Source organism: Erithacus rubecula (assembly GCF_903797595.1).
Source record: "Erithacus rubecula genome assembly, chromosome: 3".
NCBI lineage: Eukaryota > Metazoa > Chordata > Aves > Passeriformes > Muscicapidae > Erithacus > Erithacus rubecula.
Window position 1 is genome coordinate 122,281,508 of NC_136689.1, and position 27,044 is coordinate 122,308,551.

General features: G+C 36.1%; 1 protein-coding gene across 3 annotated transcripts; it reads left to right on the forward strand.

Annotated features, from left to right (window-relative positions):
* The first annotated feature begins 357 nt into the window (after window positions 1-357).
* ATP6V0D2 (ATPase H+ transporting V0 subunit d2) lies at window positions 358-26,740 on the forward strand. Of its 3 annotated transcripts, XM_079301567.1 has the most exons (10): window positions 2,170-2,600; window positions 7,250-7,338; window positions 7,478-7,600; window positions 14,300-14,471; window positions 16,240-16,418; window positions 19,140-19,219; window positions 21,057-21,134; window positions 24,144-24,320; window positions 25,699-25,776; window positions 26,296-26,740. In XM_079301567.1, coding segments are annotated over exons 1-10 (1,140 nt in total). In that variant the 5' UTR covers window positions 2,170-2,598; the 3' UTR covers window positions 26,458-26,740. The 3 variants fall into 3 exon arrangements, with proteins under 3 accessions (XP_079157695.1, XP_079157693.1, XP_079157694.1); XM_079301568.1 differs by having other exon boundaries at window positions 2,174-2,958; window positions 7,250-7,600; XM_079301569.1 differs by lacking the exons at window positions 2,170-2,600; window positions 7,250-7,338; window positions 7,478-7,600 and adding an exon at window positions 358-594 and having other exon boundaries at window positions 14,308-14,471.
* The last annotated feature ends 304 nt before the right edge of the window (window positions 26,741-27,044 follow it).

The following is a 27,044-nucleotide window of genomic DNA, read 5'->3' on the forward strand; positions in this document are numbered from 1 at the left end:
ACATCTGTCTCATGGATCTCCCTACATATGAATAATCAGGCCCTGGCATTAAAGAAGGTTTAGCATCTCTTTTTCAGTAAAGGAGGCTGAGTCAGAATGTTTAGTGCACTTACATTACTACTACTACTAATTTTTTTTCTGTTTTTTTGATCAAAATACATGATTCCTTACCAAAAAAGATAAAAATTAACATATTGTTCTGAAAGAACCTTTCCCACAATTCAGGTGCTCATTTGGGTTTCTGGAAAAAAGTGATATTAAGAACTTTATCTACCTGAATAGTGCTTGAGTACCTGAATATTTTAAGTACTTGAATTCCTGAATGTTTTCCTGAATAGCATTTCTTCTAGTGTTTAAGTCCCTATTGTGGTGTGCTCTGGCAGCTCAGACATCCATAGTGCTGCAGTGCTGGTGTGTGGGTTTGTTTAACTAGAAATTAAAAAAGGGGCTCAAGAAACTCTGTATCTAAATCTCAAAAGTCACAATTAATGTTTAAAACCAACTCTGCAGTTTTATTAAAGACTGAGGTTAATTTATGAATGAGGTTCCAGTGTGTCATAGAGGGAGCAATCTATCAACAAAACCACTTAAATGGTAAGACACTTCTTAAAAATGTAACATAATATAATTTCTACGTGATTTCTTTCTAAATTGGGTTTTATTTTATCAGCCTTGCCAGCAGCAGTCCTAAGATGTCTTTACTGTAGCTGATGGTTATTTATTTTCCTATCCTTTTATATAATTAAACACTACTTTGATTCTGTTAAGTGTGGAGGAAATAAAGTAAATAAACACATGATCAGACTTTATTTCTTCCTCGATGTGAATCACTATCTGATATATTGTTTTAGTTTTACAAATTAATGTGGCCATTACCAACAGCCATTTCATTAATCATCAGAATAACACATGTTCAGGTATTATATTCTTGGCCTGAAGCCAAAGAGCTGGTATGACATAATAAGAGCAAATCAAGCCATGAACTCAAATGTATGGATTAGAATGGAAAATTGATGTAATTGAATAGTAATTTTAAATCTATCACCTTGATATTTTATTATAAAATAATGTAATCTTTCTTCTGAAAACAAAGTCCCACAGAAAGTATTAATTAATCTTTTGATAAAGAATCATTACTCATGTAGATATCAGGAGAAGGATCTCTAACAAAAATACCATGTATAGAAAAATTTTAAACTTTACCACCAATATTTCTTAAATTAATAACCTTAAGAAGCTAGAATGTGATGGAAAGTCTTCTTAATTTATCTCTTAATGTATCTCTATATTTTAAAGTCATATACCTTGAAAACAGATTTCGACATAAAATGTAAAGAAGCAATTGCAAAAATGTGTGTTCATATAAAATGACATCTTTGAAAATTCAAATTAGACAAATATTTATGTAACTTATGAGCCAAAATTTGTTTTTCTTTCTTACTACATGCATTAAGCAAACAACAACAACGACAACCCAAAGTATCAAGTTGCTATCTGGACTGTTTTCTGTGTTACTTTTCCCATCAACTATAAAATGTTCATGAACCTGAGGCTAAAATAAAAAAAAAACAAGTAAAATTAATAATTTTACATTTTAATAATTATTAAGAGGTATCAGAGTTAGAAAAACACTTGTCAGGACTTAAAAAAAAAATCCAATTGAGAAAAAATATATTCCCAAATTAAATGCCCCATTTACAATATATATAGATTTAGTTCAGAATATCCTGGCACTCGAGTTCAGAATAGGAATAGCATGTTAACAAAGATGTTATTGCTCCACCTAGTGAAAAATCTGTAACATGTCATGCTTCAGTCTGGAGCTGAACAATATACTTTTTGAATCTATTCAATTCATAGGCCAAATAAAATATATTAATCCCCGATTTAAATTCTAGTCATCTTCCTGTTGAAACAAAGTTCTGATTTTGCTGTACATTCCAATGTTAAGACTTTTTTCATAACCTTTTGAGACAGAAGTAATAAGTGGAAAATGGAACTGTAATGAAAATTACCAGAAATGGTATGTAGGAGATATGATCGATAATTATGTTAGAGTTATGCTAGCAAAATGCTGCTTTTTGAATTCATGTACATCTTCTGGCTGTTTTCTGTAGCAGATGAAATTGGTGGTCAAAAATATTAATTGCCTATTGATCTGAGAGAAAAAGCTGTCAGAATTTGCATCTGTGTTTGAAATCAATAAAATGATGAGAAAACCAATCGAGTGGTGATCCTCAAAGACCTGTGAATGTGGGGAATAAACAGACCACTTGCACTTTGTATTGACTCATCTGTACTTTGTGTCTCCAAGTTTTATCATCCTTGTTTTGTTTCCAGATTGTGCCAAGGATTAAACCATCAGATCCCTGAAGAAATCTAAAGATGTTACCTATTGACTGTGAATTTTGTGCCAGTTAATGAACAACTATGAAGAAAAGGGTGCTCATCTGTATGAACTCTTCTCAGGAAGAAGATGGAAAATTAAGACAGCTGAAAAACTGTACAGAGAAAGACTTAAGGTTAACAGAGATCTGAATCTTGCCCTCCTCATAGAATTAGGCAGAACATGAGTCTGAGCAGGAGGCTGGTGAGTTCATGTGACTATCAGTGTCCAACAGTACAAATTACTCAGATCAAAGTTGTCCAATTTTGTAAGAGAATGTACAAGCTTTGCAAATTTCCATCTTCACTTCTGAAAGCTTTCCAGAGCTGTGTTAGTTTGCTCAAATCTGCTTTTCTCTAGGTTTTTATCTACTGATAATGATTTTCTCCTGGCTTCTCTCCACAGACTTACTACTCTAAGTCTCTGATAAAGACCTTTTTATTACACTGGCATATAATTCCTTGAACAAAGACCAAAAAACCAAAAGGCTTGCTGACCTAAAAAAACTGTGAGATTATCTTTTGAAAGCAACAGAGAGGGAGAAGGAAGCTCTTTGATATTTCATAATATCAGTGAGTGACGTTTGTGAATCCAGTATCAAAATAACACTTCTAACAAGGAACAGTTGTAAAAGATCAATGTAAATATGTATTTATGTAAATATAAATAAAAACTTAATCAGGTAATAGGTAAAGTTAAGGGTGCATATTTGCTGTGTATTCTCTCATCAAAAACAGAGTAAATTGGCCAGGGTGCAGGTTAACACTGGGTGTGTCAGCTGGGTACAACATTTTTTGGTACAAGAGGGTTTAGCTATCAAGATAATCTGCATAGGAATGCATAATTTTCAGGATTTAAAAATAGTTACAAAGCATGATTGCTGGATTGTGTCTGTACACATACAGTCTGTCATTCTCAATATTCATATATTTTATGAAAAGACAAGGTATTTTATTTATTTAATACATTTTAACTTCTAAACTGTCACAGATTTAACCTCATTTGGACTGTTTCTTTATGGGTGAGAGCAGTTGAGCAAAGCTCAGAAATAGGGATAAATGTAATTGTGTTCTCTGTGGTTGAACTACACTTTTGCTACCCATGCCAGCATACTTGTAGCCCTCCTTTGAGTGCTAGGGTCCATGCAGAATCCAATTGTTTGTGATATTCAATTTACAAGAGTTGCAGGTAACCAGCACCTCAGAAAGGTGTTTACACATTTAAGAGTTTACATATTGCAGTCAGAATTGTCCTGTTATTATTATTTCAGAAAATAAGATATTTCAACAGGTCACATCTTGGAAAGATTTCTAGGAAAGGGTCACACCCACCAGAAATTTACACTAGAACATTACAGAATTTACAAAGGTTAGGGAGTTTTGATGTAATTGCCTTTCAATGTCAGCAAAAAGACATGCGACAAAAAACTGACTAGAAACACAGCATTCCAAAAGAGTCTAAATCTGTTCAGATATTATTAGGTTGTGTAAGAAAATTGAAATAGCTTTAATTAGAGTACTTCATATCTTATAACTTCTGTGAAAAAAGTTATCCTCTTTTTTTGGGAAGGGGAGTGTGCAGTGTCTGAAAAAACAGGCTATGTTTTTTAAACCACTTCTGATTTACAAGTAAGAAGGAGCATTTTCCACTGGCAGGATAGGAAATTAGGTCAAAAAGTCTCACACTGCCAAAGAAAAAGAGTCAATATACACATAAATTTAGAAATCTGTTTCACCCGTACATTAAAGAAACATTGTATACTGGTGAGAGTGAATCTGTCACTCATAATGCTGATTGTCTTGTTATCAATTGCATAGGCAAGACTTGACTGAATTTTGTTTCTGCATGTGCTGAAGCAAAATTTAAGCAGAGATCTGCCTGCTAAGGCTGATATAGACTTCTAAATGAGATTTCGAGATGAAAAAAATAGTATTTTACATACTTCTAACGAAAAAGGAGTAACCTTGAATTCATGTGATTTAGCCAAAATTCCAATGGTATAACACCACTTACTCACTCTTCTGCTGATTCTTTGTCATTTGTTCTTCAGTGTCAACCTCGTGGCTAAAAGCTGTCAACTGTGTTTTAAAAAATAAAGAAAAAGAGGAAGTTCAGAGAAAAATCTGTGGATATAGCCAAAACACTGGAAACACAGAAGGATTTTGTTTGTCACTTCTGAGTAAATAATCAGTATATGGCAAATTTATTGTTAATTTTAGATTAGTTGAAAGCAGATTCAAAAATTATACTTTTTTTCATGTTTCTTTCCGTTTCAGTGGAGGTGAAAACAACTGGAGTAAGGTAGCTTAGAGCAGTGTTACAATGACCTCTTGTGGTTAAGTAATACATGCATTTTGGTTCAAAGTCTCTTGAAAACTTGAAGTATCAAAGGTTAAATTCTGAACGTAGATCTGAAGAGTTTTGTGTTGTTAATGTTGCTTAACCTGAAATAACTCCTCCTCCCAAGCACACTATCAATATTTGTTTAGCTCACTGCGAAAAGATTCTTTTAAAAATATCTCAACCTTTGCACTCCACAAACATAACAGGTGAGAGTATCGTGTTTTCTCACATGGTAATTTGTTAAAGCAAGTTCACAGATCCATAGAAATAAATTAATTAATATAAAACCCAATAATATTTAATAAAACTGTGCCCACTACAAATGTGAAAGAAACTATACAGTACCAGCCACTCGTTATACAAAATATGATTATTTTGATAGATTGAAACAGTAGATATTGAATATATGTATTTTAACATAAAATTTTAGTGCATTAACTAACTATGTGCATCATGTTTAAATTGCTGTTAAAGCTATCTGTTTTCCACAGCTTTTGTTTAAACAAGAATGAGAGAACTGAGGATTTTCTGACATTGCCAAATGCAGTCTATCAATCTGGATCAAATTAACTGACACCTTATCCCTTACTAGATAAAACCCTCAAGACTTTATCCTGATTTTCCAGTTTCCTGAAATCATTCAAAATTACACTGATTTCATTAAACCACTTTGCTGAGTGATTATACTTCAGGTGATGGTCCCATCAATATTTACAGACCCATAGGACTTTCCCAGTGGAGGATCACCAGTGGTGGTATTTACACCTGCCAGGCAGTATTAACATGACCTTACTAAATTTAGGATTTCTCGCAAAGCCACTTCTGCACTGGCTGTGCTGTCTGGAGCTTTGGAGGCTCATTGGGAGCACAGCCTTGGACTGCCCCCAGCTGGATGTGTGCCACATTCTGAGACACTGATTGCAGCTGGGGGAGGCTTAGATTCAGCTGCTCAAAAAAAAACCTTACTTGTTTATGAAACACACTTTGGAGATTGTAGGTTAGACCTACATGCTGCTTTTAGTGTGCACAGCACTTGTTATTACCTCTCTCCATTTCTTTTCTTTGAAAAGGTGAAAAACAGAGACTGTTGAGCAAGACATCCTTGAACAAAGTGAATGTCAACAACAAAAAAGCAGGTTTAAGTTAAAATGTGGTTATTGTCACATGTCAGTAAGGAAGTACTGATGGCAGTCATGCATCCTGAAAAATCTCTCTGACTTTTGAAATTTCGTCAACAAAATTCTCCTGAAAATTTCTTGCATTAGGAGGTTCTGAGCACTGTTGGCATGTAGACTTGGGAGACAAAACTAAATTTTTTGTGTGGGGGAGGGAAACATTTTGCTTCTGTTGTCTAATCTGTCTCATTCTTCTTTAGCTGGGTTAACTCTTCAGCGATAAGAACTGATGGACTTAAACCACAATGTATGAGGAGCAAACTTCAATACTTTCGGCCGCATTGATTTTCCAACTAAATACAGTTTGCATGTTTGAGCATGTGATTTTTCAAACTGTCTGAATGTTGTCATTATTTCCCCTGCCGAGGCTTACAGGTGGGGCAACATCCAGCCTGAGACAATTTTAGTTTGACCCTCGAGGGAGGGTTGTATTGCTGTTGTATTGCAGTTGTATTGCTCCCCTGGCTCAGCATAGCTGCCCAGTGGCTTGTGACCACTCCTTGCCCACTGGAGGCTCCTGGTCAGCCAGCCAAGGAACCAGCCAGCTAGTGACCTTGCTAGAGGAGGTAGGGGGTGGCTGTTCTGGCAGCAAATGTGCAGGCATCTTGCACTTCATTGTATAGCCTTCCAAGCCTTGCTGTGCCAGGAAAAGCACAGTATATTCAGGAATCTGGTGAGTACCAAGGTCTCATCAGTTTCTCCCCTCCCAGGACATCTCACAGTCACAGCCTTGCCCCACTAGCTTCAGGCTCACAACTCTTGCTGCAGCCACATTCAGCACAAGGCTCAATAGACTAGCCATGGTGCATGCCTTCAGCCAACACAATACACCAAACATGTTCCAAGCTCTGAAGAATGAGTCTGTGTCCTTAGGTGTAGGTGGCACACTGGGACAAACTATGGTTTTGAGGCTTGTTCTGGATACTGACTTACAAGGACAATGAAAGTCAAACTCTTTAAAAATCTTTCACCTTTGCACGTCATCTAATGTTCACACTAATTATTAGAAGGCTCTTATAATTTGAATACATATTTAGTGATAGAGATGAGCAGCAAAAAATTTCCAGCAAGCAAAAATATTAAAAAAAAGAAAGCAATACAGACACACTACCAAGCCATCTGAGCTCCTTGAATAGACTATGCTTTGCCACAGACTACTATTTTACTGCAGAAATATTTTCTCTATAGGCATTCTCAAATAACTTCCTGTTTATAAAACAGTTTTATTCAAGTTTTGTAATGTGCTTTTTCATTCTCCAAGCAGTGCAGAGCAAGCAGGGGTTAAATCCTGTACTTCCTTTTTGGCTTCTCTTCCAACAATAAGTTTATTTTCTGGCTTTGACAGGAGGGAGTTGGATTTACTGGCTGGCTGTTGTGTAAGCATCAACTGTACTGGAACTACACTAGGAGCAAGAAACAGGAAGAAACCGGTTGGTCAAACACAATCATAGGCTGGCAGGAATTCTGTGACTATTTGTCACTCCTTCCAAAGAGGGAAAAAACAGTTGGTGGCAGATATTCAGTGCCATCAAGTACCCAGAAGAGAGATTAAATACCTTTTTCCCCATGCCAGGATACTCAGAGTTTTACTTCAATGTGGACCATGGCTACTTGGAGGGTCTGGTCCGAGGGTTCAAAGCTGGGATCTTGACAAGTGCGGATTATGTCAATTTAGCACAGTGTGAGACACTAGAAGGTAAGTCTGCTGGTTTATTTTCTTTAGGAAGAAACACTGTTGCTTAGATGTTTTAAGAAGGGAAGGTAAAAGACAGAACTACTGGGAATTTGTCTTAAACCCAGAGACAACCTCGATGTCCTTTGAAGAACTGTTCTCCTGTTTGAGTTAATAGCTTTCCACAGACTGGGATTTGTGTGCAGGATGGGATTTGCTGAGCAATACAGATGATGGGACTTTCTGGTTTACTCATAAGGTTTAGAAATCTCATCCACAGATTTCTTACGGAGACTGGCAACCTTCTCACAGATTTTAACCATGCTATAGAACAGTTCAGGTCTGGAACTTTCATACCATTTCAGCTGTATAAAGTAGTTTCCAAAATCTTATTAAAAGCTTTTTATTTGACTCTGAGTTTCTCTATAAAATACATGATTTTAGTAATTTATAACTTCCTGAGTTTTAGGGCAGTGGTGGAGACTTAACCAGGAGCAGAAAACTAGACTCCACAAAGATTAAACTTAAGGAAATAGAAAAAAAAAAAAAAAAAAAGAAAAGAAAAGCTCTTTTCAAGGTGACTTTGCCACAGTAATAAAAAGAGCACACAGTAGTTTCCACAACAGCTTTCTGTGGCCAAGACTGGTCACAGCCTGATGAAGACAGTCTAGCAGCAAAGAATCATATGATGTACCTTTAGACACTTGGCAGGGAAAAAAAAAGCAACAGAAAGAAATCACCTTTCTAAAGGAACATAAAGTTCATTTTCCTGACTGCAAAATGAAAGCTATGATTGTACACTCAATCTCTATAATATGCAGTCTATTAGATCAATTTGGAAAAGGAAGAAGGAGAATGAATAAACTCACTCTGTTTTAAGCTTTGGTTGATTTGTACATGCAGTAATGGGTTTGGGGTAAGAATAAGTGAAGAATGATGATTCCCATATCCAACAGAGTTTTGAGGCTCTCTAAACTATTAATATAAATAGTAACATAAGTCTGGGAAGATTGTCTGCCATTCATCTCTCAGGTGCATTTAAAGAAAGGCACACAGACATTTACCTGTCTGCAGAATAAAGTTCCTCTTGCAGTTAAAGAGTTACCAGTTATCAATACAGTCACTGGAATCTAGACACTATTCAACTGACCTAGTGCATGAGTCTACTTCTGCTGATAACCTGGAGAGCTGTATCAGCTCTCCATTTAATACAGTGGCACTTTAGACACACAGAACAGATGTAAGCAACCTCTCTAAGAACTGAAATCTATTCCTTATGTCAGTTGCATGAAATCAAAAGTTTCTTTACCCTATTTGTTCCAGCATTTGTGATCTATGCAACTTACAGACTCTACAGAACCTCTTGATATTGTACTTAATTATTTAGGTGAAAAAGTCCTGTTGCATAAGTATAGACTTTGGAAAAAGGCAACAGCTTCAAACATCTATAAAAGACACAAAGGACAGATTGGTAGAATAATTAAACTGTGTTGTCACTTCACTTCTCCCTGTAAATAAGCTCAATAAATGATGTCATCCAAAGTTTTATGAGGGAAAAAATCCTGGTTGCTTCTGAATAAGAAGAAAATATACAGAGTTAAAAACATATAAGCAAAAGGGGTTATTCGCACCCTTCACAAAAGAATACCTGTTCATGTTAAGTTTAGAATAGCTAAAAAACCCCCTAAATTTTAAGTCATGCTACAAGGAAGTTATTTGCTGCCATGAAGTAGTTTTCAAATATTTCTAAGATACATAATTCAATATTTTTAAAAGCATGTAGCAGATGGACAGGTAACAAAAGAGAGACAAAAACCATTCCTAATTAAAATTTATAATAGGATGAACAATTACTATTATTTTTGAAACCTATTTTTCTAGTGTTCATTCAATTTTAGAATGCAAATTATTTCATCAGTGGAAGAAGCAGCCTGAATCATCCCTCCTACAAGCACATCTCTACTTCCCACGATCACTTCCCCTTTTTCTCTATTCAGCTACATCTCTTTCACCATTGTAACATTTTTCTGCTTATTATAGACAGCTAACACATTCCCATTATTTACCTATCAAATGTATCATTTGTAATGAAAATATGAGAAATAATGGATTTTACACAATGCTAAGTACACTTACTCTCTACACATGCAGGATGCTGTAATACTGAACTTTCACCATAAGTGAACAGTACACCAAACCCACAGACCCCTCCCTCTAAAGTAAATTCTAAAGTAAATTTCATACATTGCCTTTTATTTAAATTTGAAATATTCAGCAAGAGGATTCATGCTGTAATACTATGAGGTTTGCTTAGTAGTACCACCATATCTTCACATTAAAAGGCAATAAATTTACCCTATTCTACATTCTGTGGCTTAGCACCACACCACAAAAATAGCCTAAGTTAAAAACACTATAAATATGCTAAAATAAACAAGCAGAAAGCAAAAAGCAAAACCACTCAAAGTAACCCATAAACAGGAGCAAAAAGATCTTTTAATTTCAAAGCGGTTTTGGTATCTCTAGAGAGGAAACCATAATGACACTACTGAAGAACCACAAAAAAAGCTGTATATTAGTGCTTTGCATCTGCTTGATAATCACAGAGCAAGTGTAAAAGCATGATGGTAATTAAAAAGAGACTGCCAACAGACTAATGATACCACTGGGTTGTCTCAGTTCAGGCCCATACAGACAGGAGGAGAGGCTTTCAGCTCCATTTAGACCTCCTTTTTTCTTGGTTGAACTACTGTGATGTCCATGGAGCTGCCTCATGGGCTGCATGCTACTGATTTGGCCCTATGCATCATCTCTTTCAAGGGAATGAGGTTCCCAGAGCAACCTAGCTGACAGTTTTTGAAGTAGAATATGGGGGTGTGGAGGTGTCTAAATGCAATGTTTTGTTCTTCTCTTGCTTTTTTCCATGATAAAAAGACTCCCGCTCTGCAGAAAGGAGGCTAGGTCACAGAAGGACAAGCATCACAACTCTGCCCCCAACAATATCACTGAAATAAGTTTACTTAACTTGCCAGAGCCAGGGCTTGCCAGAAAAGGTGACTAAAATAGTTTTATCTGAGAGAAAGCTGCAGGTAGTTGGTTATTGCTATCAAAAGGAGGAGTCAGAAAAGAAACCATGAACTTAGTCCCAAGAGACTAGGTTAACACTTTGTTCAAATTCTCACAGTTCAAATTCTCAAAGTACTCTATCTTTTTTCTGATCAGGATCATTACTGCCTTAACTGCATTCATCTTAAACTAGTCTCCCTCTGTGCATTAATTCCTTTCAGTCATGCTTTAGTTAATTGTGTTTGTTTGCTGTTCAGTTGTGCGTAAACTCGTGTAATTATTTAGCATCATATTTTTCCTATCAGTTGCTTTCCTGCATGTAATTTTATGAGGAATGGACAATGATGGCTGACAGTCAAAATGAATGTATGACAGCTGAAATACAGTAATTTTCTTTTCCTTGGAATCTTTAGGAAAAAGGCCAAAGTTTTGTGTAGGTCTCCAAGAGACCCAGAGAAAAGGAGCAGCTGCCATCAATAAAAAGTTTTGGTGAGCAGGAATGTCTGAGCCCCTGCAATGTTCAGCCATCTACTCCTGCTGAGTCACCAAGCCATGTCACAATGCAAGTGTCTGTGATAGTTCCCAGGCCTTATTTATGCCAGCAGCAGAGAAAGGATTATAATTTAGGACCACCCTTCATTCTCTGAGCTGCACTGAACTCTGTCTTGATGTGAACTCTGATTATGACATTCCTGATTGATATTGTATGGTACTGCAGGTTGTGGATGATTGTTTTGGCCAAGATCATGAGATAGAGTTGAATATTTTTTTCTTACATACAGTATGCATACTGGCATTTATTTATTCAGTTAAAGAAATACATCTATAAAGCAGGCAGTATAACTTGGTTACAAACCCAGCATTCCTGGGTACAACATTTCCTCCACAGCTTTTTGGATAGGCTATTTAATGAATTATAGCTAATATTTTTTGTGCCTTATATTAAGGCATGATTTATGAAGCCACTCAATCAGAGAACTGAGGAACAGTAACAAAATCTTGTTAAACTACTCTCAATCAGCAGGTTTTTGTTAATCTTATGATGATGTTAATCACACTTCAGAATGGTCAATACTTGGGCCTGATATTTGAGTTTTACAGTCTGCTTTAAGTAGCTAACCCCTGAAAACTACTATATTTGAAAGGCATTTACAGAGTGTGACTAAAGGTACACTCTATGGCTCATCTGAAAAAGAATTGAGAAAAGTTGGAATTCAGCCCTGCATCTAATAAAGTAGTATTATCTAATCTCAACATATGCCAAGTATTTTTATACTCTTTGCAACAAAATGAGAAAAGTAGGAATGAACTGTTTTCACAGGAAATGTAGGTGTAAAATCAAAATGTTAGTGATTTTGTAAAAACATGGTCTTACAGAGTTAGACTAATTTCTGGGTATAACTGCATTTTTATTTATCTCTTAGTCTTGCTTATCTTTCCCTCTTTCTTCAATTATGTTTCTTTTTTTCATATTTGGGTTCTCTTTCTCCTCTTCCTGCATGGAAATCTGCAATGAAACTATGACTTTTTCCAAGTATGTTATGTGATTTGACATGGATTTGAGGAATAGACTATATTTTGTGGGTAAGGAGCTGGCAAGTCCAGATGGAGCTCGGTGATGAGTGGTGCCCCTGAATGGTCTTTACTGGGACCAGTACTGTTTGATGTCTTCACCAGTGACACAGACATGGGGACTGGGTGCACTGTTGAAGAGTTTGCAGGTGAGACCAAACTGAGTGGTGCTGTTGACACAGCTGGGGGATGGGATGTCATTTAGAGGGAGAAGTGAGCCCATGGCAATCAGTAGGTCCTGCATCTGGGTTGGGCAATGCTGCTATCAACACAGGCTGGGACAGGAAGGAACTGAGAGCAAACCTGTGGAAAAGGACTTGGGTGTCTACTACTCTTGGATGAAAAGTCAGACACAAGCTGAAAATGTGTGCTTATTTTCCAGAAAACCAACTGTGTCCTGGGCTGCATCTAAAGCAAGGGAGGGAAATGGTTCTCTCCCTCTACTCTGTCCTCGTGAGACCCCACCTGGAGTTCTGTGTCCAGCTCTAGGGTGCCCTGCTCAGGAAGGACATGGGCCTGCTGGAATGAGCCCAGAGTAGCACCACAGAGATGCTGTGGAACATCTCTCCTATGAGGAAAAGATGAGACAGCTGGGATTGTGGTGGCTAGAGGAGGTTCTAGGAAGACTTTATTACCTAGTTTCAGTACCTGAGGGGGGTTACAAGAAAGATAGAGACAAACTTTTTAATAAGGCCTGTAGGAATAGGACAAGGGACAATAGTTTTAAACTAAAAGATAACAGACTCAGACTAAATGTAAGGAAAAAAAAAATTAAAAGGAGAGTGGTGAAATGCTGGAAGAGGTTGCCTAGAGAAGTTGGAAACATCCATGGCCAGACTGGACAGGACTCTGTGCAGCCTTGAGTGGCAGCCAACTTGCATACAAAACTCCATGAAGTTTATCTCAGTAAGCTACAGTGCTAAACATAGAAGTCTGATTCACATTGTACTAGTTCTTTTGATTTAAGTCTCAGTGTAGGCAGCCTTATTGCATAGTAAGGAAATATGCACATAAGGAAATAGGCAAAAGCAGTACTGTGCTGATAAATGCTTACCTTGCTAACTGCAAATTAACTTCTATACAGGTACATTCTTATTCCCTTCAGTGGGAGTGTTGCTGTCCTTTTCCCTAATTATCAGTTCAGATTTCACATAGAAATCTAATTATTATAAATGCCCAAATCATATAACAGCATCCCAATCTATAATTTACAATAGTTTTAATATAGCATTTGAACACAATTATGCATTGCAGTGGGGCCTTTTCTAAAATAAAACATTAAACTACTTTGAATAGCAAGAACTGATTCAAATGCTTCCTTATGCCTCATGCTAAAAAATGGCTAGCAGAGAAAATTTGTCATATTCTATGATATCATGAAAGTTTATTTTAGCTTTGTGATCAAAACAACTCATTTTCCCCAATCACCAGTGTTGAGAGCATAAAATGTCACAATGACCCAAGTTTCTGGAACAGCCTCTTAGTATTTGCTAGTAGCAGCCACAAATCAGAGAAAACCAAACCAGAAATGTTAAGAGAGTGTAAACTCTCCCCTTTCAAGTGCTCCACTTCAGAATCCAATTGGAGTCCAGAATGTGTGCCAAGCAAGGTGTGTTCTCTTCTTCAGGCAGCCTGATAACAGAAGATTATAATCTTAATTAAGATTTAGATGTTTCACAGGAATATTTAAGAATTTACCAGTGTTAAAGGATGTTTCCTATTAATGCAAAACAGTCCATGAGGATGCTGTAGACAAAACAACTGATGTATCAGAATGGTGCAAACAAGTGAAATCGAAACATTGAACAAATCTGATGAGGGAGGGACTACAGACAGTAGTGAGTAAAATTCTATCCTGTGTGTCTGAAAATGAAAGCTGATGGTGAAACTTCTGACAAAGGCATCAATTATTTGTTCTTTCCTACATGCAGAAAGTCTTACTGGTAGAAGGCAGTATAAATTTGCATCAATTTTGCATCCATAGTTGCTTAATATAAAAATGTATTAGAAATTAACTTTTAGAAAAATTTGGTTGCAGACAATATGACAGTTTATTCTCATGATCTTTCCTGAATTTAATTCAAGATCTGAAGTTACATCTACAGACGACAGACTATGGCAACTTCTTGGCTAATGAAACCGGTCCTCTCACTGTTTCCACCATTGATGAGAAACTGAAAACAAAACTACTGACAGAATTTCATTACTTTAGAAACCACGCTTTTGAACCCCTTACCACTTTTCTGAATTTTGTGACGTAAGTAATATTACCACTTAGCTTACCACACAATAGTAGAAAAAACAGTTAAAATAGTATAAATGCAACATATTGGAATTTCTATTAAGTTTTAAAACCAGCAAAATTACTTTGATACAGCTACATTTACATACTTTATTTACTAATATAAATTCTGAAACTGTATGTGTATTGAAGAGCTGTTGTCTTTGCAACTAATTATTTTAAAGAATAGAAGCAGATTTATTTAATGTGAATAATGGCAGAAGAAGTGGTAGAGATTAATTAACTAAAAATGGTTAAAATTTTCAAACACTGTTTAGATCAGAGAACTTGAAAAACTGCGTTTAGGGGACATGATTCATACAAGATTAACAATTTCATTATGCACAGGGAAGTGATTTAATTTCTAGGTGTGTGGCAAGTTGTAGACCTTTTTTGAAGAGGGAAAGATAACACATCCTACACCTACCATAATTTTTATACGATTTGAAATAAAAACCAGGAGGACTTTATATGGCATATTGCAAGGTACTTAGATCCAAGTAGCTTTTTTTGAAAGTTCAGCTGCTGTTTGATACCAGATGAAGACACAGCTCTGATCTCAATACCATCATAAACAGATGAAACTTGCAAATGAATGATTTAAACAACTTTAAGAAGAGGGATCTGCTTTATAACAATATAACAATATGAATTAGCAAAATACCAGCATGATATTTTACCTAACCATTTTCTCCCCTTCACCTTATCCTTTCAATATAATTTAGCAAGAAAATTAACTATTCAACTAACTTTCAAGGAACATTTTTATTATAAAGTAAAAAAGAAAGTATAATCTTTTTGTAGCTGATGTGAAGCTGACCACTTTTAGGCTAATATATTAACAGGATCTTAAAGGTTGTCCTAAGATGCCTGTTTACATTTTGCCTCAGGGAAATAAAAATGGAAGCATGAAAGTTATGGCAAGTCTTTTCTCATACTTATTGACATAAATGTATAGATGTGTATACACAACCTTTGCACACTGTTGTTTTTCTTAAATAATGGATACACTGGTTAAAGATATTTCACACAAATCATTGAATTGCATTCCACCAGATCCTCAAGCCCTCTTCTCAGATTTTGGGTGAGAACATATTAATCCCTGTATGTTTCTAGCTGTGCTCTCAGTCAACAATGCAGACTCAAGACTGGCATTCAAGGGAATAGTATTTCCATTTCTGAGTCACTGACAAGACTCCTACCAGCTTCTTTGACACTAAAACTAGTACAAAGCTGATGGAAAACTTCTACTCAAAAGAAAACTATAAGAAATAGAGAAGAAAGCTGTAAGGGCTTGTTCTTAGCTGCTTCATGGAAAGATGTTTAAAGCTGAGTGAGAAGAAAACTCTAAGACTGGACCACCTGCACAAACTGCTAAAACTGCAGTTTTAGCGCCAAGATTCCCACGTATTTCTTTGTCCAGGTGGTATATATGAAATAAAGGAATCCCAAACTAGCTCAAATAATTGCTTTGGATACCACTGATTGTCACTTGTTACAGTGAATCTACATCTCTTAGCTGTTATGTTTATTATAGTCATATGTCAGTACCACCTTCTTTAAAATTGTCCATTTTCTAAATTTAAAACCTGTTGATTTTTGATGAGCTATTGATACAGAATGAACACACATTCTGGTAATACTTTGGTATTATGGCTTATTTTCAAAAATGTGGGGGTTTTATTTTTTCAAGTGAAAGTTGATTATAAAAATAATTTATTTTTACTTCTTCTTTCCAACACAGATACAGCTACATGATTGACAATGTAATTCTTTTAATAACTGGAACATTACATCAGCGACCCATAGCTGAACTTGTTCCCAAGTGCCATCCACTGGGGAGCTTTGAGCAGATGGAAGCAGTCAGCATTGCCTCAAACCCCACTGAACTCTTCAATGCAATTTTGGTTGACACACCATTAGGTAAAATCAGTAAATTATTTCTTTTTTTTTTTCTTTTTTTTTTTTTTTTTCCTCAAAACTACTAACCCTCTATTATTTAGAACAGGATGTTTCCCACTGGGTATGTTGTGTTTTGGTAACACAGATCTTGAATTGTGGATCAAGCACTTCTGAAGTGGTGTTCAGGACATATTCTATTCATATTTATTAACTTCTATTATTTATTAGCTTCTGTATCCACCTTGGGAAGCAGACACAGAGAAAACATGCTACTCAATAAGTGCAATGTATGTATTTTATATTCAAAGTAGTCATTGATTTAAAACATCGATATTTTTATGTCAACACCTACATTATATTAAAAAATAGATCTTCACTAAGGATCAAGCATACAGCTACTAATAAATATTAGATATGATAGAACCTAGATTCTCTCTTGAGATTTGGGAATGGTTCAAATATAAAAAGTCCTATTTTGAAGAAGTAAATCTAAGAGCAAAGCAGGGTAAAGTTTGGGAATGTCATATTATGAAATTAAGATGAAACTCTGCTCAGTGTGGTGCAGCAGCCAACACAAACAAAAACCTAATAGGGTGTGAAGGGCACTGAGAATAAGAAAGAACTGGATGGATTTGGATGCATATGAAACAATTATGTGCCCTCATCTTCAGTACTGTGAGAGGTTCTGGGTTCTGCTTCTCAAGGACATGTGGTAGGTTGGCCCCACACAGAAAAAAATTCCCACCCAGCCACTTGCTTACTCCCTACTCTCAGCAAAATTAGGGGGAGAAAAAAGGTGGAAAAGAAATTGTGTGTTGAGATTACCCACAAAGTACTGCTGCAGACAAACCAGACTACATCTGTGGGGAAAGTAACTTGATTTAATACTGATTAATATATGCATGGCACAATTAATTACTGATCCACATATAAGGAAACAAACAGAAGATAATGAAACATTTAGACACTTGGGGAAAATACATTTCCTCTGTATTCCTTGTAGAAGAGCAGCCTTTGCTGCTCCTTCACACCAGGCTCCTCTGCTCTGCCCCCCTGTTATCCCTGCTGGTTACCCTGCACCCCTCCAGACAGGCAGGGCATGCCACAAGGAGCAGGGGGAACTTAGAGCCATAGAATCACAGAGTGGTTTGGGTAGGAAGGGAGCTAAAGATCATCTAGTTCCAACCCACCTGCCATGGGCATGGACACCTTCCACTAGATCAGGCTGCTCAGAGCCCCATCCTGCCTGGCCTTGGACAATTCCAGGGATAGGATCCACAACTTCCCTGGGCAGCCTGTTCCAGTGTCTCACCATCCCCACAGTAAAGATTTTTTTCCTAATATCTAATCTAAACTTACCCTCTTTCAGTTTAAAGCCATTATCCTTTTACCTACCAGCACATGCCCTGGCAAAGGGTCCCAGTTTGGCTTTCAGGTACACCTGCTCTGCTGAGGGGCTTGGCTGTGCCCTGCAGTGGGTCCCAGCTGGAGCTGGCTGTGTCCAGCACAGCAGTCCTGCCCTTCCCTCACACAGGACACCCTGAAGCACAGTGCCTGGGAACTGGCACACTGCACAGTGAAATCAGAGAAGGGACAGAGCAGGACAGCCCAAATGAACACTGCTGCCATGTGCAGACAGACTAAAAAGTCCAGACTGCAGTTCAGAGTGGACAAAGCTGATGAGAGATATGGACACAGTTTACAGATGCCTGAGGGCAGTGGTTTGTTCATACTGAGCTATGAACTGCTCCTCACCAAATCCTTCAGAAGATCAAATCCCAGCAGAAAACTAGTTTTAAAATGCAAATTAAACCACTGTTTTCACATAGCTGGTAGCAAATTTCCAGAAATTTTTTTATCTAAATTAGTCTGTAAAAGAAGAGTGGTATCAGTTCTTCAAAGTGATGGGACAAATGTGTGGGCAACAGATCTATAAGGAGATACTGAAGGGAACTCTCAGGGCTATCTGACATTCTCCATTCAAAATCTGGATGCTGGAAAAGTAGGAAGGGATAAGACCACAAAACATGGCCTGGCTCACATCCTCTCTGTAAATACCATCTTCGATTGCCACTGTTGGGGAAACACTGGCATACAGTACTGCTCTGCCAAACCAGGACAGCTCAGAACAGTGAGAGGCACATGTTGGTTATTAATACGTAATATTTTTAAATGGCCCAGCTGCACAAGTGAAATTCATCCACTGCCTCCCTGCTCAAAAGCTTGCTCTTTAGTCAGTTCTGCAGAGGACCCACAAGCACAGATGGTCAAGGTCAAAGCATGTGCCCTTTATCAGCTGCAGCCTGTTGCCTTTCCACACTACATACACAAAGAGGAAAAGGGAAAATAGGAAAGGGGATTCTCTTTAACAGTTGCAGAATACCTGAGATTTGAGACAAAATTTATTTTTCATGTCCCTCACTAGAAAATCTCCATAATTACCAAACTGTATACTTCAGAGAAGATTAGGGCTTTCATTAACATCCCCATCTGATTCTCTCTGGAGACATGGACTCTTGCTGCAGCACTGATTGATTCCCCTCACTGCAGATTCTCATTAAAAAGGAGGGGATAGGAGGATAAGGGGAAAATCAAGCGGATTTTTCTTCCTCCCTATTATATCACCCTTTCTTGTACAACAGAACTCTTGGATCCTTGTTCACACACTGGTGAGCAGTAGACAGGAGATGCATATTATCAGCATGCAGATTTATACTGCTATATTATAAACTCTGCTTTCAGCTGCATTTTTCCAAGACTGCCTGTCTGAAAATGACCTGGATGAAATGAACATTGAAATAATGCGCAACAAACTGTACAAGGCAAGTTTTTGCAACAAAATCATAATATTTGGGGTTTCTCAAATATCTCAGCCAAGCAGGTCAGTATCATTAACCCTGTTTTATGGATGGGGAAACAGAAGTACGGTGACATAAAGCAAGCTGTCTGAGGTCATCTGTTGATTTCATGCCCAGGAATGAAACCCAGCTGCTTCCATTTCTACTCCACTGTTTGGGGAGTTTTCAAATTTTAGGTCTGCATCCAAATTCTAATTTAATATCTCATTAATGAAAATGCTCTAGATGTCAAGCTAATATCCAGATCCAGATTTGTTTATGAATAACTCAGTTATCCACCAAATGCCAGAGAACACTTAGCTCCTGAGTGAGCCTAGGCAGGCTCTCAGCTAACATTGATCTTTACTTATGTAAGGAGGATGAGGCTTGCAAGAGTCTAGTGGTTTTGAGTCTAGATACCATGATTTTTTTGGTAAAGATTTTCTATAATTTTCTTCCTTTCAAAACAATTTTTAACATTGTTACAGCACAGTGCTACAAGGATATGCATCTAACATGTGCCTTGAGTTTTCAAAGTACTTTACAAATTTTAGCACACAGGTCACTATTCTTACAACTGAAGGCTATAAATCCTCCAGTGGTTTTAATGGTTCCTCCTGGCACATTCTCTCCAAAATATTTTTCATCTTTCTTTAACATCTTTCTTTCCCCAGATTGCAGAATTTTTACAATGATCTGATTGCACTAGGAGGAAAGAAAAGAAAATTCTGATTGTCTTACAAATGATATTTATAAATTCCAAAGTCAATTTTTAACTCTTAAAACTTTTACTAATGCTCTCATTCAATACAACATCAGCTATGCCTATGTATTTATTTTTTTCATTTTTCACTGCTATACTAGACACTTTTTCCAATTTGGTAGAACACATATTTGTTTCTTAATCCTGTGTGGATGACCATATATTAAAACATATTGAATCTATTCTTTTTCTTTTTGCTCATTTGAGTATTAGAGGGACCATTCTGCAAACACTATTAAATTATTAATAGATAATTTCTCCTTTACTACATCTGTCAAGGTCATCAGTTGCTTCTGCTCTACTATCAGATAGCACTACACAGAACCTAATGCATAATTCTTTGCAGCAGATCCCCCCTTGAGATGCCTCTACTTAAAATTCACTTAAATGCAGAGTTAGTGACAGCTCCTGACATGATTGTGTGAAGTTGTAGCAAATGCATTTTAACATAAATGTTCTAATACAGTGTTTTGGGAGACAGATGCAGGGAGAACAGCATCTCTGAAATATTTAGTGTCCTTCCTGCACAGGTATTTTGAAATGGGTGCAGATGCCAGAATCCTTAACAGACCAGAGGGCTCTGCAGACCAGTATTACAGAAGCTTTGTCTGCTGTTCTGTCCTAATCCAGGGTTTAGGGTAGAGCAGCAGGGATTAGTTTATGTATCCTCATCCTGCTGGGCCAACAGCCGTGGCATATGCCCAAATCCCCTCCTCCACAGACTATAAATGAAGAGTTTCCTTCAGCCATCTGCTTATTATGCAGTGGAAGCTCAATGGAGCTCAAAAAGTTCCTTCTTTAGAAAGCAAGTAAAACATAGTATTTGCCTTATTACAATTTCTGAAAACATTTGATGTCAAACTGTAATAACAAGACATTTGTATCCAAAGGCTTCAAATTTCATTTGAATTAAATAATTAAGCACATACTAAAATTTAAATTCATAGGTGGAATTATCAAAGTTAATGGAAGTATTTAAAGATGAAGTTCATGGCTATGTACAATCCTGGTCCAGGTCTTGAGCAGCATTAAAAAAATTTCTCTTCTTCTTTCATGTAGTCTTACCTTGAGGCATTTTATAAGTTTTGTGAAAAACAAGGTGGTACTACAGCAGAAATAATGAGACCTATTCTTGAGGTAAGAAACATTCAGTCTTTATACATTAAAATATTCCACAATGTTGTCATAATTATCTCACTTTGTTTTTCCTGTTCAATCTCTCTCCATTTTCAAAGGTATCTGTCAAATGTTTCTTCTCCTCTAAATATACCTGTTCTTCTAACATGTAATGAATAGTATTTTCAAGGATGACTTTTGACTACAGAAGCAGCTAGACCATTACTAGGGAGGAGCCAGTTAATATTTTCTGTAACAGAGAGCAGAACAGAATAAATGGTTCACTAATCTCAACCTGTTGCCCTTTAACATATCTCTCCATTATGTAGAAAAACCAAAAATGTTGATTATTGGGTTTGGGATAGCTAAAGCCTGGAATTACTGTCTATTTACTAATCAATAATCTTCAAGCTTCATGGCACTGCTTGGTTCCTTTACTCTCCTATAATAATTAGTGGTTGAGGTTAGAGAAGAGTGACCTTTGGAATTAGTGTCATATAAAAAAGTAGAACATTCTGTGTTATTTTTTTGTCTCAACTGAGAAAAGTTTAATATTTTTTCCATGTCAAAATTCTTAATGTCCTTCCCCCAGTGCATACATGCAGCTAGTGAATGATATTTTGTCTCCGTTATTTTAATAAAGGATGCAGAAATTTCTAGAATTCTATTCTCAGCATTCAGATCCCATTTTCCTTTTTTATCACTTAGTCTATCACAATTCTTTGCAGAGGCTGACAGCCAGACCACCCACTTGCTTCCAGGAGTCTATTTTTCTGGATAAGCAATTTTACACCCTGGAAACCAAAAAAATTCACTGAGGTCTGACGACATCATACTGAAAGTTTGCATTTAGAAGTGAAATAATAGCCCTGGGAGCTCATCCCTGAGGGAAGAATGTGTCTGAATAGCATTTTACAAAACAATGTCCTAAAAGGGATTTTTGCAATTTCCTATTTTAACTAAGCAGGTCACAATGTTTCAATGTATGCTCTAAACAAATTACTTCTAATCAAGTTAAAGTGAATAGAAATTAAGTATTTTGACTTTTCTTTTCTTAAAAATAAAAATCAAGGGATTGGCTGGCAGAGATAAAGACATTTTCCATAGTTGGTTCAGAATTTTCAGAAAGTTCATTTTTAAATAGAAATTCATGCTCAGAGCAGATTATTTACTAACATTAGTTTAAGCATGTTGCAAAACTCCCTTTATATCAGTGGTAACAATTTAGCCTATCATAAGCTTCTTTAAAATCCCTATCTAATGTCAATCAGTCAGGAGGGTAAACTTTTCTGTAGATGATTTCCTTTTCTATATAATTTTATTAACCTGAAGAGACACATAGAACAGACTTCTAATGGCTGGATTCACAAACAAACAAACAAACAAACAAAAGTTTAATTATTCAAAAGAATATTTGTAATCTTATAAATAAAACTACTAACCTGACCCTACAGAAGGAGGCTGAGGTATTTAGCTCCCCAAATCCTTGACCACCACCCATGGTGCCAAACTTCCATATTAAGACTACTGAAGAGCTCTTTTTCATGCTGCATGTCTAGCCCTGAATCTGGCAAGGAATAGAGAACCTCATGTGCCAATGATTTGATGAATTGAGAGGTCTGTATGGATAGGCATTATCCTGCAAATTTTCTCAAACTGGAAGCCACTAGAAGCAGAGCCCACACTTGCTACCATTAGTTGCAATGTTTTTTTACCAACAAAATATTACACATCTAACACATCTAGCTAGATTCTATAAGACTAACAAGTTAAAAAAAAAAAGAAAGCATTTGTGTTTTTAAAATTATTTCAATAGGTTTAATAGGCCTATTTTTATTAATAAGGAAAGTGAAATTTGGCTGTTACTCATTAGCTAGAAATCTTCTCAAGGAATTCATTTTGTTCTCATTGCATCTTTACTGTTTACTCTTTTTCCTTACTTCTAAGCCAGTGCCAAAGGGTAGAGAGTTCCTGTTATTGTGTGTTTCTGTGCACAAGAGTAGATGTGAATTTGTGTTTACTGGCTAAAGTGCAAGATTTGTGTTGCAAATACAGCCTTATTATTCAAATGAAAGGAGCACCTCTGCTTAAACTAGTTCAAATATTCACAGCATAAGAAGTTTTGTAAGTTGCCTGCAATGTAAGTTGACTATATATACTTCACTTGGGAAGGTTTTCCGTGTGCAATCCCTGCAACTAGCAAAGGCTCTGTTGTTCTCAAAACATGAAAGTAAGGAATAAAGGAAAGAATTAAAACCATACTCAATTTATATCTCAAAACATAAGAAAAGATTGTTTTGGTTTATTCTTGCATTTTTAATTGATACTGTAAGAATGGTAGGTGAAATTTTGCCTTGTGCAAAATAGGAGCCCAATATCTAGACACTGGATTGCCTTTCAATCTGCTGCTACAGTGAAAATACAGATTCTACCTGACAGAAGAAATATAGCCGTTGGATTCTATGTATAAAAAATTAGCTGTTATTTGAAATACTTAGAACTTTAACTTGTCAAATAAATGGCCCCTTCCTCCTTATTAAATTATCCTTCAAAATTTGTACATTGAGAAACTACTTTATTTTTAGGATTTTCATTCAGTCTTTACTATCAAAAGCATTTTGACTTATGAGCAGTCTTGGTCCTTTCCTTTGTAAGTTTTATTTATAAGATCATTATTGCATAATCTTACATGTGAGGGTGTGAATATATTTTTTCTTGTCAACATCTGGGTAACTAAGCAGGGAAATGAGGAAGTAGCAGAAATTATATTTTTGGAACAAAAGTCACAGAATAACAGCTGTGGTTGCAAAATCTTGTTTGATTTTCCAGCTAAAATTTAATGCATATTTACAAAGAAGAATTTACAATTTCAAAAATGAGGTACATTTCCAATGCTCTCAAGTCGACTTTGTTTTTCAAATTAAATTTCCGTAGTTTGACTAACTGAAAAAACCCAAAATATAACCACCCTAATTTAGAATGGGATGCCTAATAACACCTCTTTATTCATTGTCTTTTTTGCTTATTAAGTTTGAGGCAGACAGACGTGCCTTTATCATCACCATTAATTCATTTGGCACTGAGCTGAGTAAAGATGACCGAGAGAAGCTGTATCCAACCTGTGGAAAACTTTATCCAGAAGGATTGCACCTGTTGGCAAATGCAGATGACTACGAGCAAGTGAAGTGTGTTGCAGAATACTATGCAGTATGTAAAGTAATTTATTAAAACAAAGAGCCTAAGTACAAATGTTTAATTAACTTCTCCCGACATCAACAAAATTGTGAAGAGCGTACACATAAGTTAAAAGAATTTTTGAGAGAGGAAAAAAAAATTAGCAGAGGTACTGAAGTTCCCATAAAAATATCTATGGGATCAAAGACTTTTGATATGAAGAGATAAGATTAAGATAAGATATTATTACATTAGTGCAGTACAAAGCTCCTCTTATAACGATGTTTAAGACCAAATCACATTCTAGTAAATAAAACTCTTCCTACTCCATTAGCTCTCCCCAAATAGAGTTTTACTTCATTGCTTCTGCCTCCAAGATTTTGGAGCATAGCCATAGAGCATTTTAAAGTGAGCTGACCAAACAATTCATGGCACAGATTACTCAAACCTGATTTATTGTCCGTATACCATAAAAATTCCCTTCAGAGTTTTCTCTAAATCATTAATTGATTTAAAGAAGTAGATGGAAATGTTAATATTGATGCAAATAGTGTTGTTATTAAAGATTAGTTAATCTGCAACACTTGATATATGATTAACTCTTGTACTCTAACTATAGTATTTAATCTACCTCTAAGTAGGTACACAAAAAATGTCAGATCTATTGCTTTTTCCACAAAAAAATCCACAAAGGTAGAGCTGTGCATCTGCTCCTATGCATAAGCAAAACATTTTAATCATGAGTTACCATGTCAGTGAGGTATGGAGCAAGACTATCCATGAGATGGCGGGTTATCTTTAGGATTTTGGAATTTGGAAACCATTATAGTAGACCTCTACTACACTCCTACTTCAAGGGAAAAAAAAACCCAAACACACAGAGAAGGAAATTACACAGAAATGTAACACCTAAGAAATCAAGTCAAAGGACATTCCAGGATGCCGAATCAGACTAATGGATTTGGATACAATATTAATGCAGGTAAAGCAAATCCAGCTGACTGCTGGAAATGAAAGGAGCAGCCATGTGATGATCAGAGTTCAGTGTTTTGGCTCTGTTTAGAGCTCTGGCTCTGATGGATACTGTTTGTACCAGAAGTTCAGTGCTCTCTGTCCAAAGGAGTGAAAGGTCACATGCCATTCTACAATAAGTCTCTTTTAGCGCCTTCGGTAAATTACTTTAAATTGTTGGAAATGATGATAAGAAATACAAGAGCTAATGAGATTTTTCTTTCTTTTGCTGATTATATGCTTTTAACTTCTGATTTATGTAGAATTGTAATCTATCCAGGAGCTCTTCTATATGGAAAGATTACTTAATTAAGATTAATTTATAAAATATGTAAGGTGTCTGTGCTGCACAGAATGCAAAAGTGCCTTATTTCCATGGAGTGGTTGTCTGTGCTTTTAGGATTACAAGGCTGTGTTTGAAGGTGTAGGAAGTGGCACTGGAGAAAAGACATTGGAAGACGCATTTTTTGAACATGAGGTAAAACTTCTAACCTTAAAATACAAAAATGAATGTTACTAACATGGAATAATAATTAAAACAAGAATGAGGTACCAGGCTTTTGATTCTACTGTACTGCTTTCTATTCAAGAAAATGGATTCCTGTGGCTGCCAACATTTGGCTGAATAAAAATAAAATGATCTACCTTTTAAAGTAAAATTAATCCCATATCATTGTTCTGAAGACTCTTTATAGAGCTATCAATCCTGATGGCCTATCCAAAAGCCATCTCATAAACACCACTTAATGAATTTTTTTTGAGCAATCCACTAGAGAAAATATTCCACCACTGTCTTTGATTTCCTATAATGTTGCTGTAGTCTATTACCAAAATTAATCCACAGATGACATTTCAATTACATTGATACTCAAGAGATTGCTAAATATAATCATGGTGGCAAAGCTGCAAGAAATCTTGAGCATAAAAGATACCATATAAAAATCCCATTCATCTTCCTTGATATTTTATCATAACACTTCTTTCATCTTTTCTACAGGTAAAGCTGAATGTGCTTGCATTCAACAACCAGTTTCATTTTGGAGTATTTTATGCCTATGTGAAGTTAAAGGAACAAGAATGCAGGAATATTGTATGGATTGCTGAATGTATTTCTCAGAGACACAGAACCAAAATTAACAATTACATTCCAATTTTCTGAATCTGAGAATCTATAATGCTTGAAAAGATGCATAATTTCATAGAAAAGAAGAAAATATCTTATTTTAAAAATCAACTCTTATCAGAAGTTTAAATTGTATTAATAATCCTCCTTGCAGAAAAAAAAAAAGGAAATGTAAGAAAAAAAAGTAATGCAATTAGAGATATGAGTACTTCATAATGAAATACTAATGGGTTTATTCACAAATTTGTTGATAGATTTGTTCCCCACTGTGTCTATTTTAATTTAATTGATCAATAAAAACCTCCTGCAAGGTCTTACATGTATATTTTTTTTCTCTTTTTGGAACCAAGATTTGTATCAATGACATTTGAAAAGCTCTTTAATGCCTTTTCTTTAAATGAATGTTTTTCTCAAAGGGCCAATTAAACTACTACTTCTGTCCCACAGGATCTTTCTCATCACATACAGACTGTATGAAGGACTTAGTAAGAGAGAAGCTCTGAGATTGTCCTTAGCAAATCTGAAGGGGAAGCTTCCTGAACTTAACTGTGACTCCTCTCTGCAAATAAATGTAAATAAGTAACTTCAGTATCATTAAAATGTTTTTGGTTTTTCCCTTTATG

Bases quoted from the DNA above. Each gene is read 5' to 3' on its own strand.
- ATP6V0D2 (XM_079301567.1), top strand. The intron at 16,419-19,139 runs GTAAAATCAGTA...CTCTGCTTTCAG, and splicing joins TTTGGTTGACACACCATTAG to CTGCATTTTTCCAAGACTGC. The intron at 24,321-25,698 runs GTATGTAAAGTA...CTGTGCTTTTAG, and splicing joins GTGTTGCAGAATACTATGCA to GATTACAAGGCTGTGTTTGA.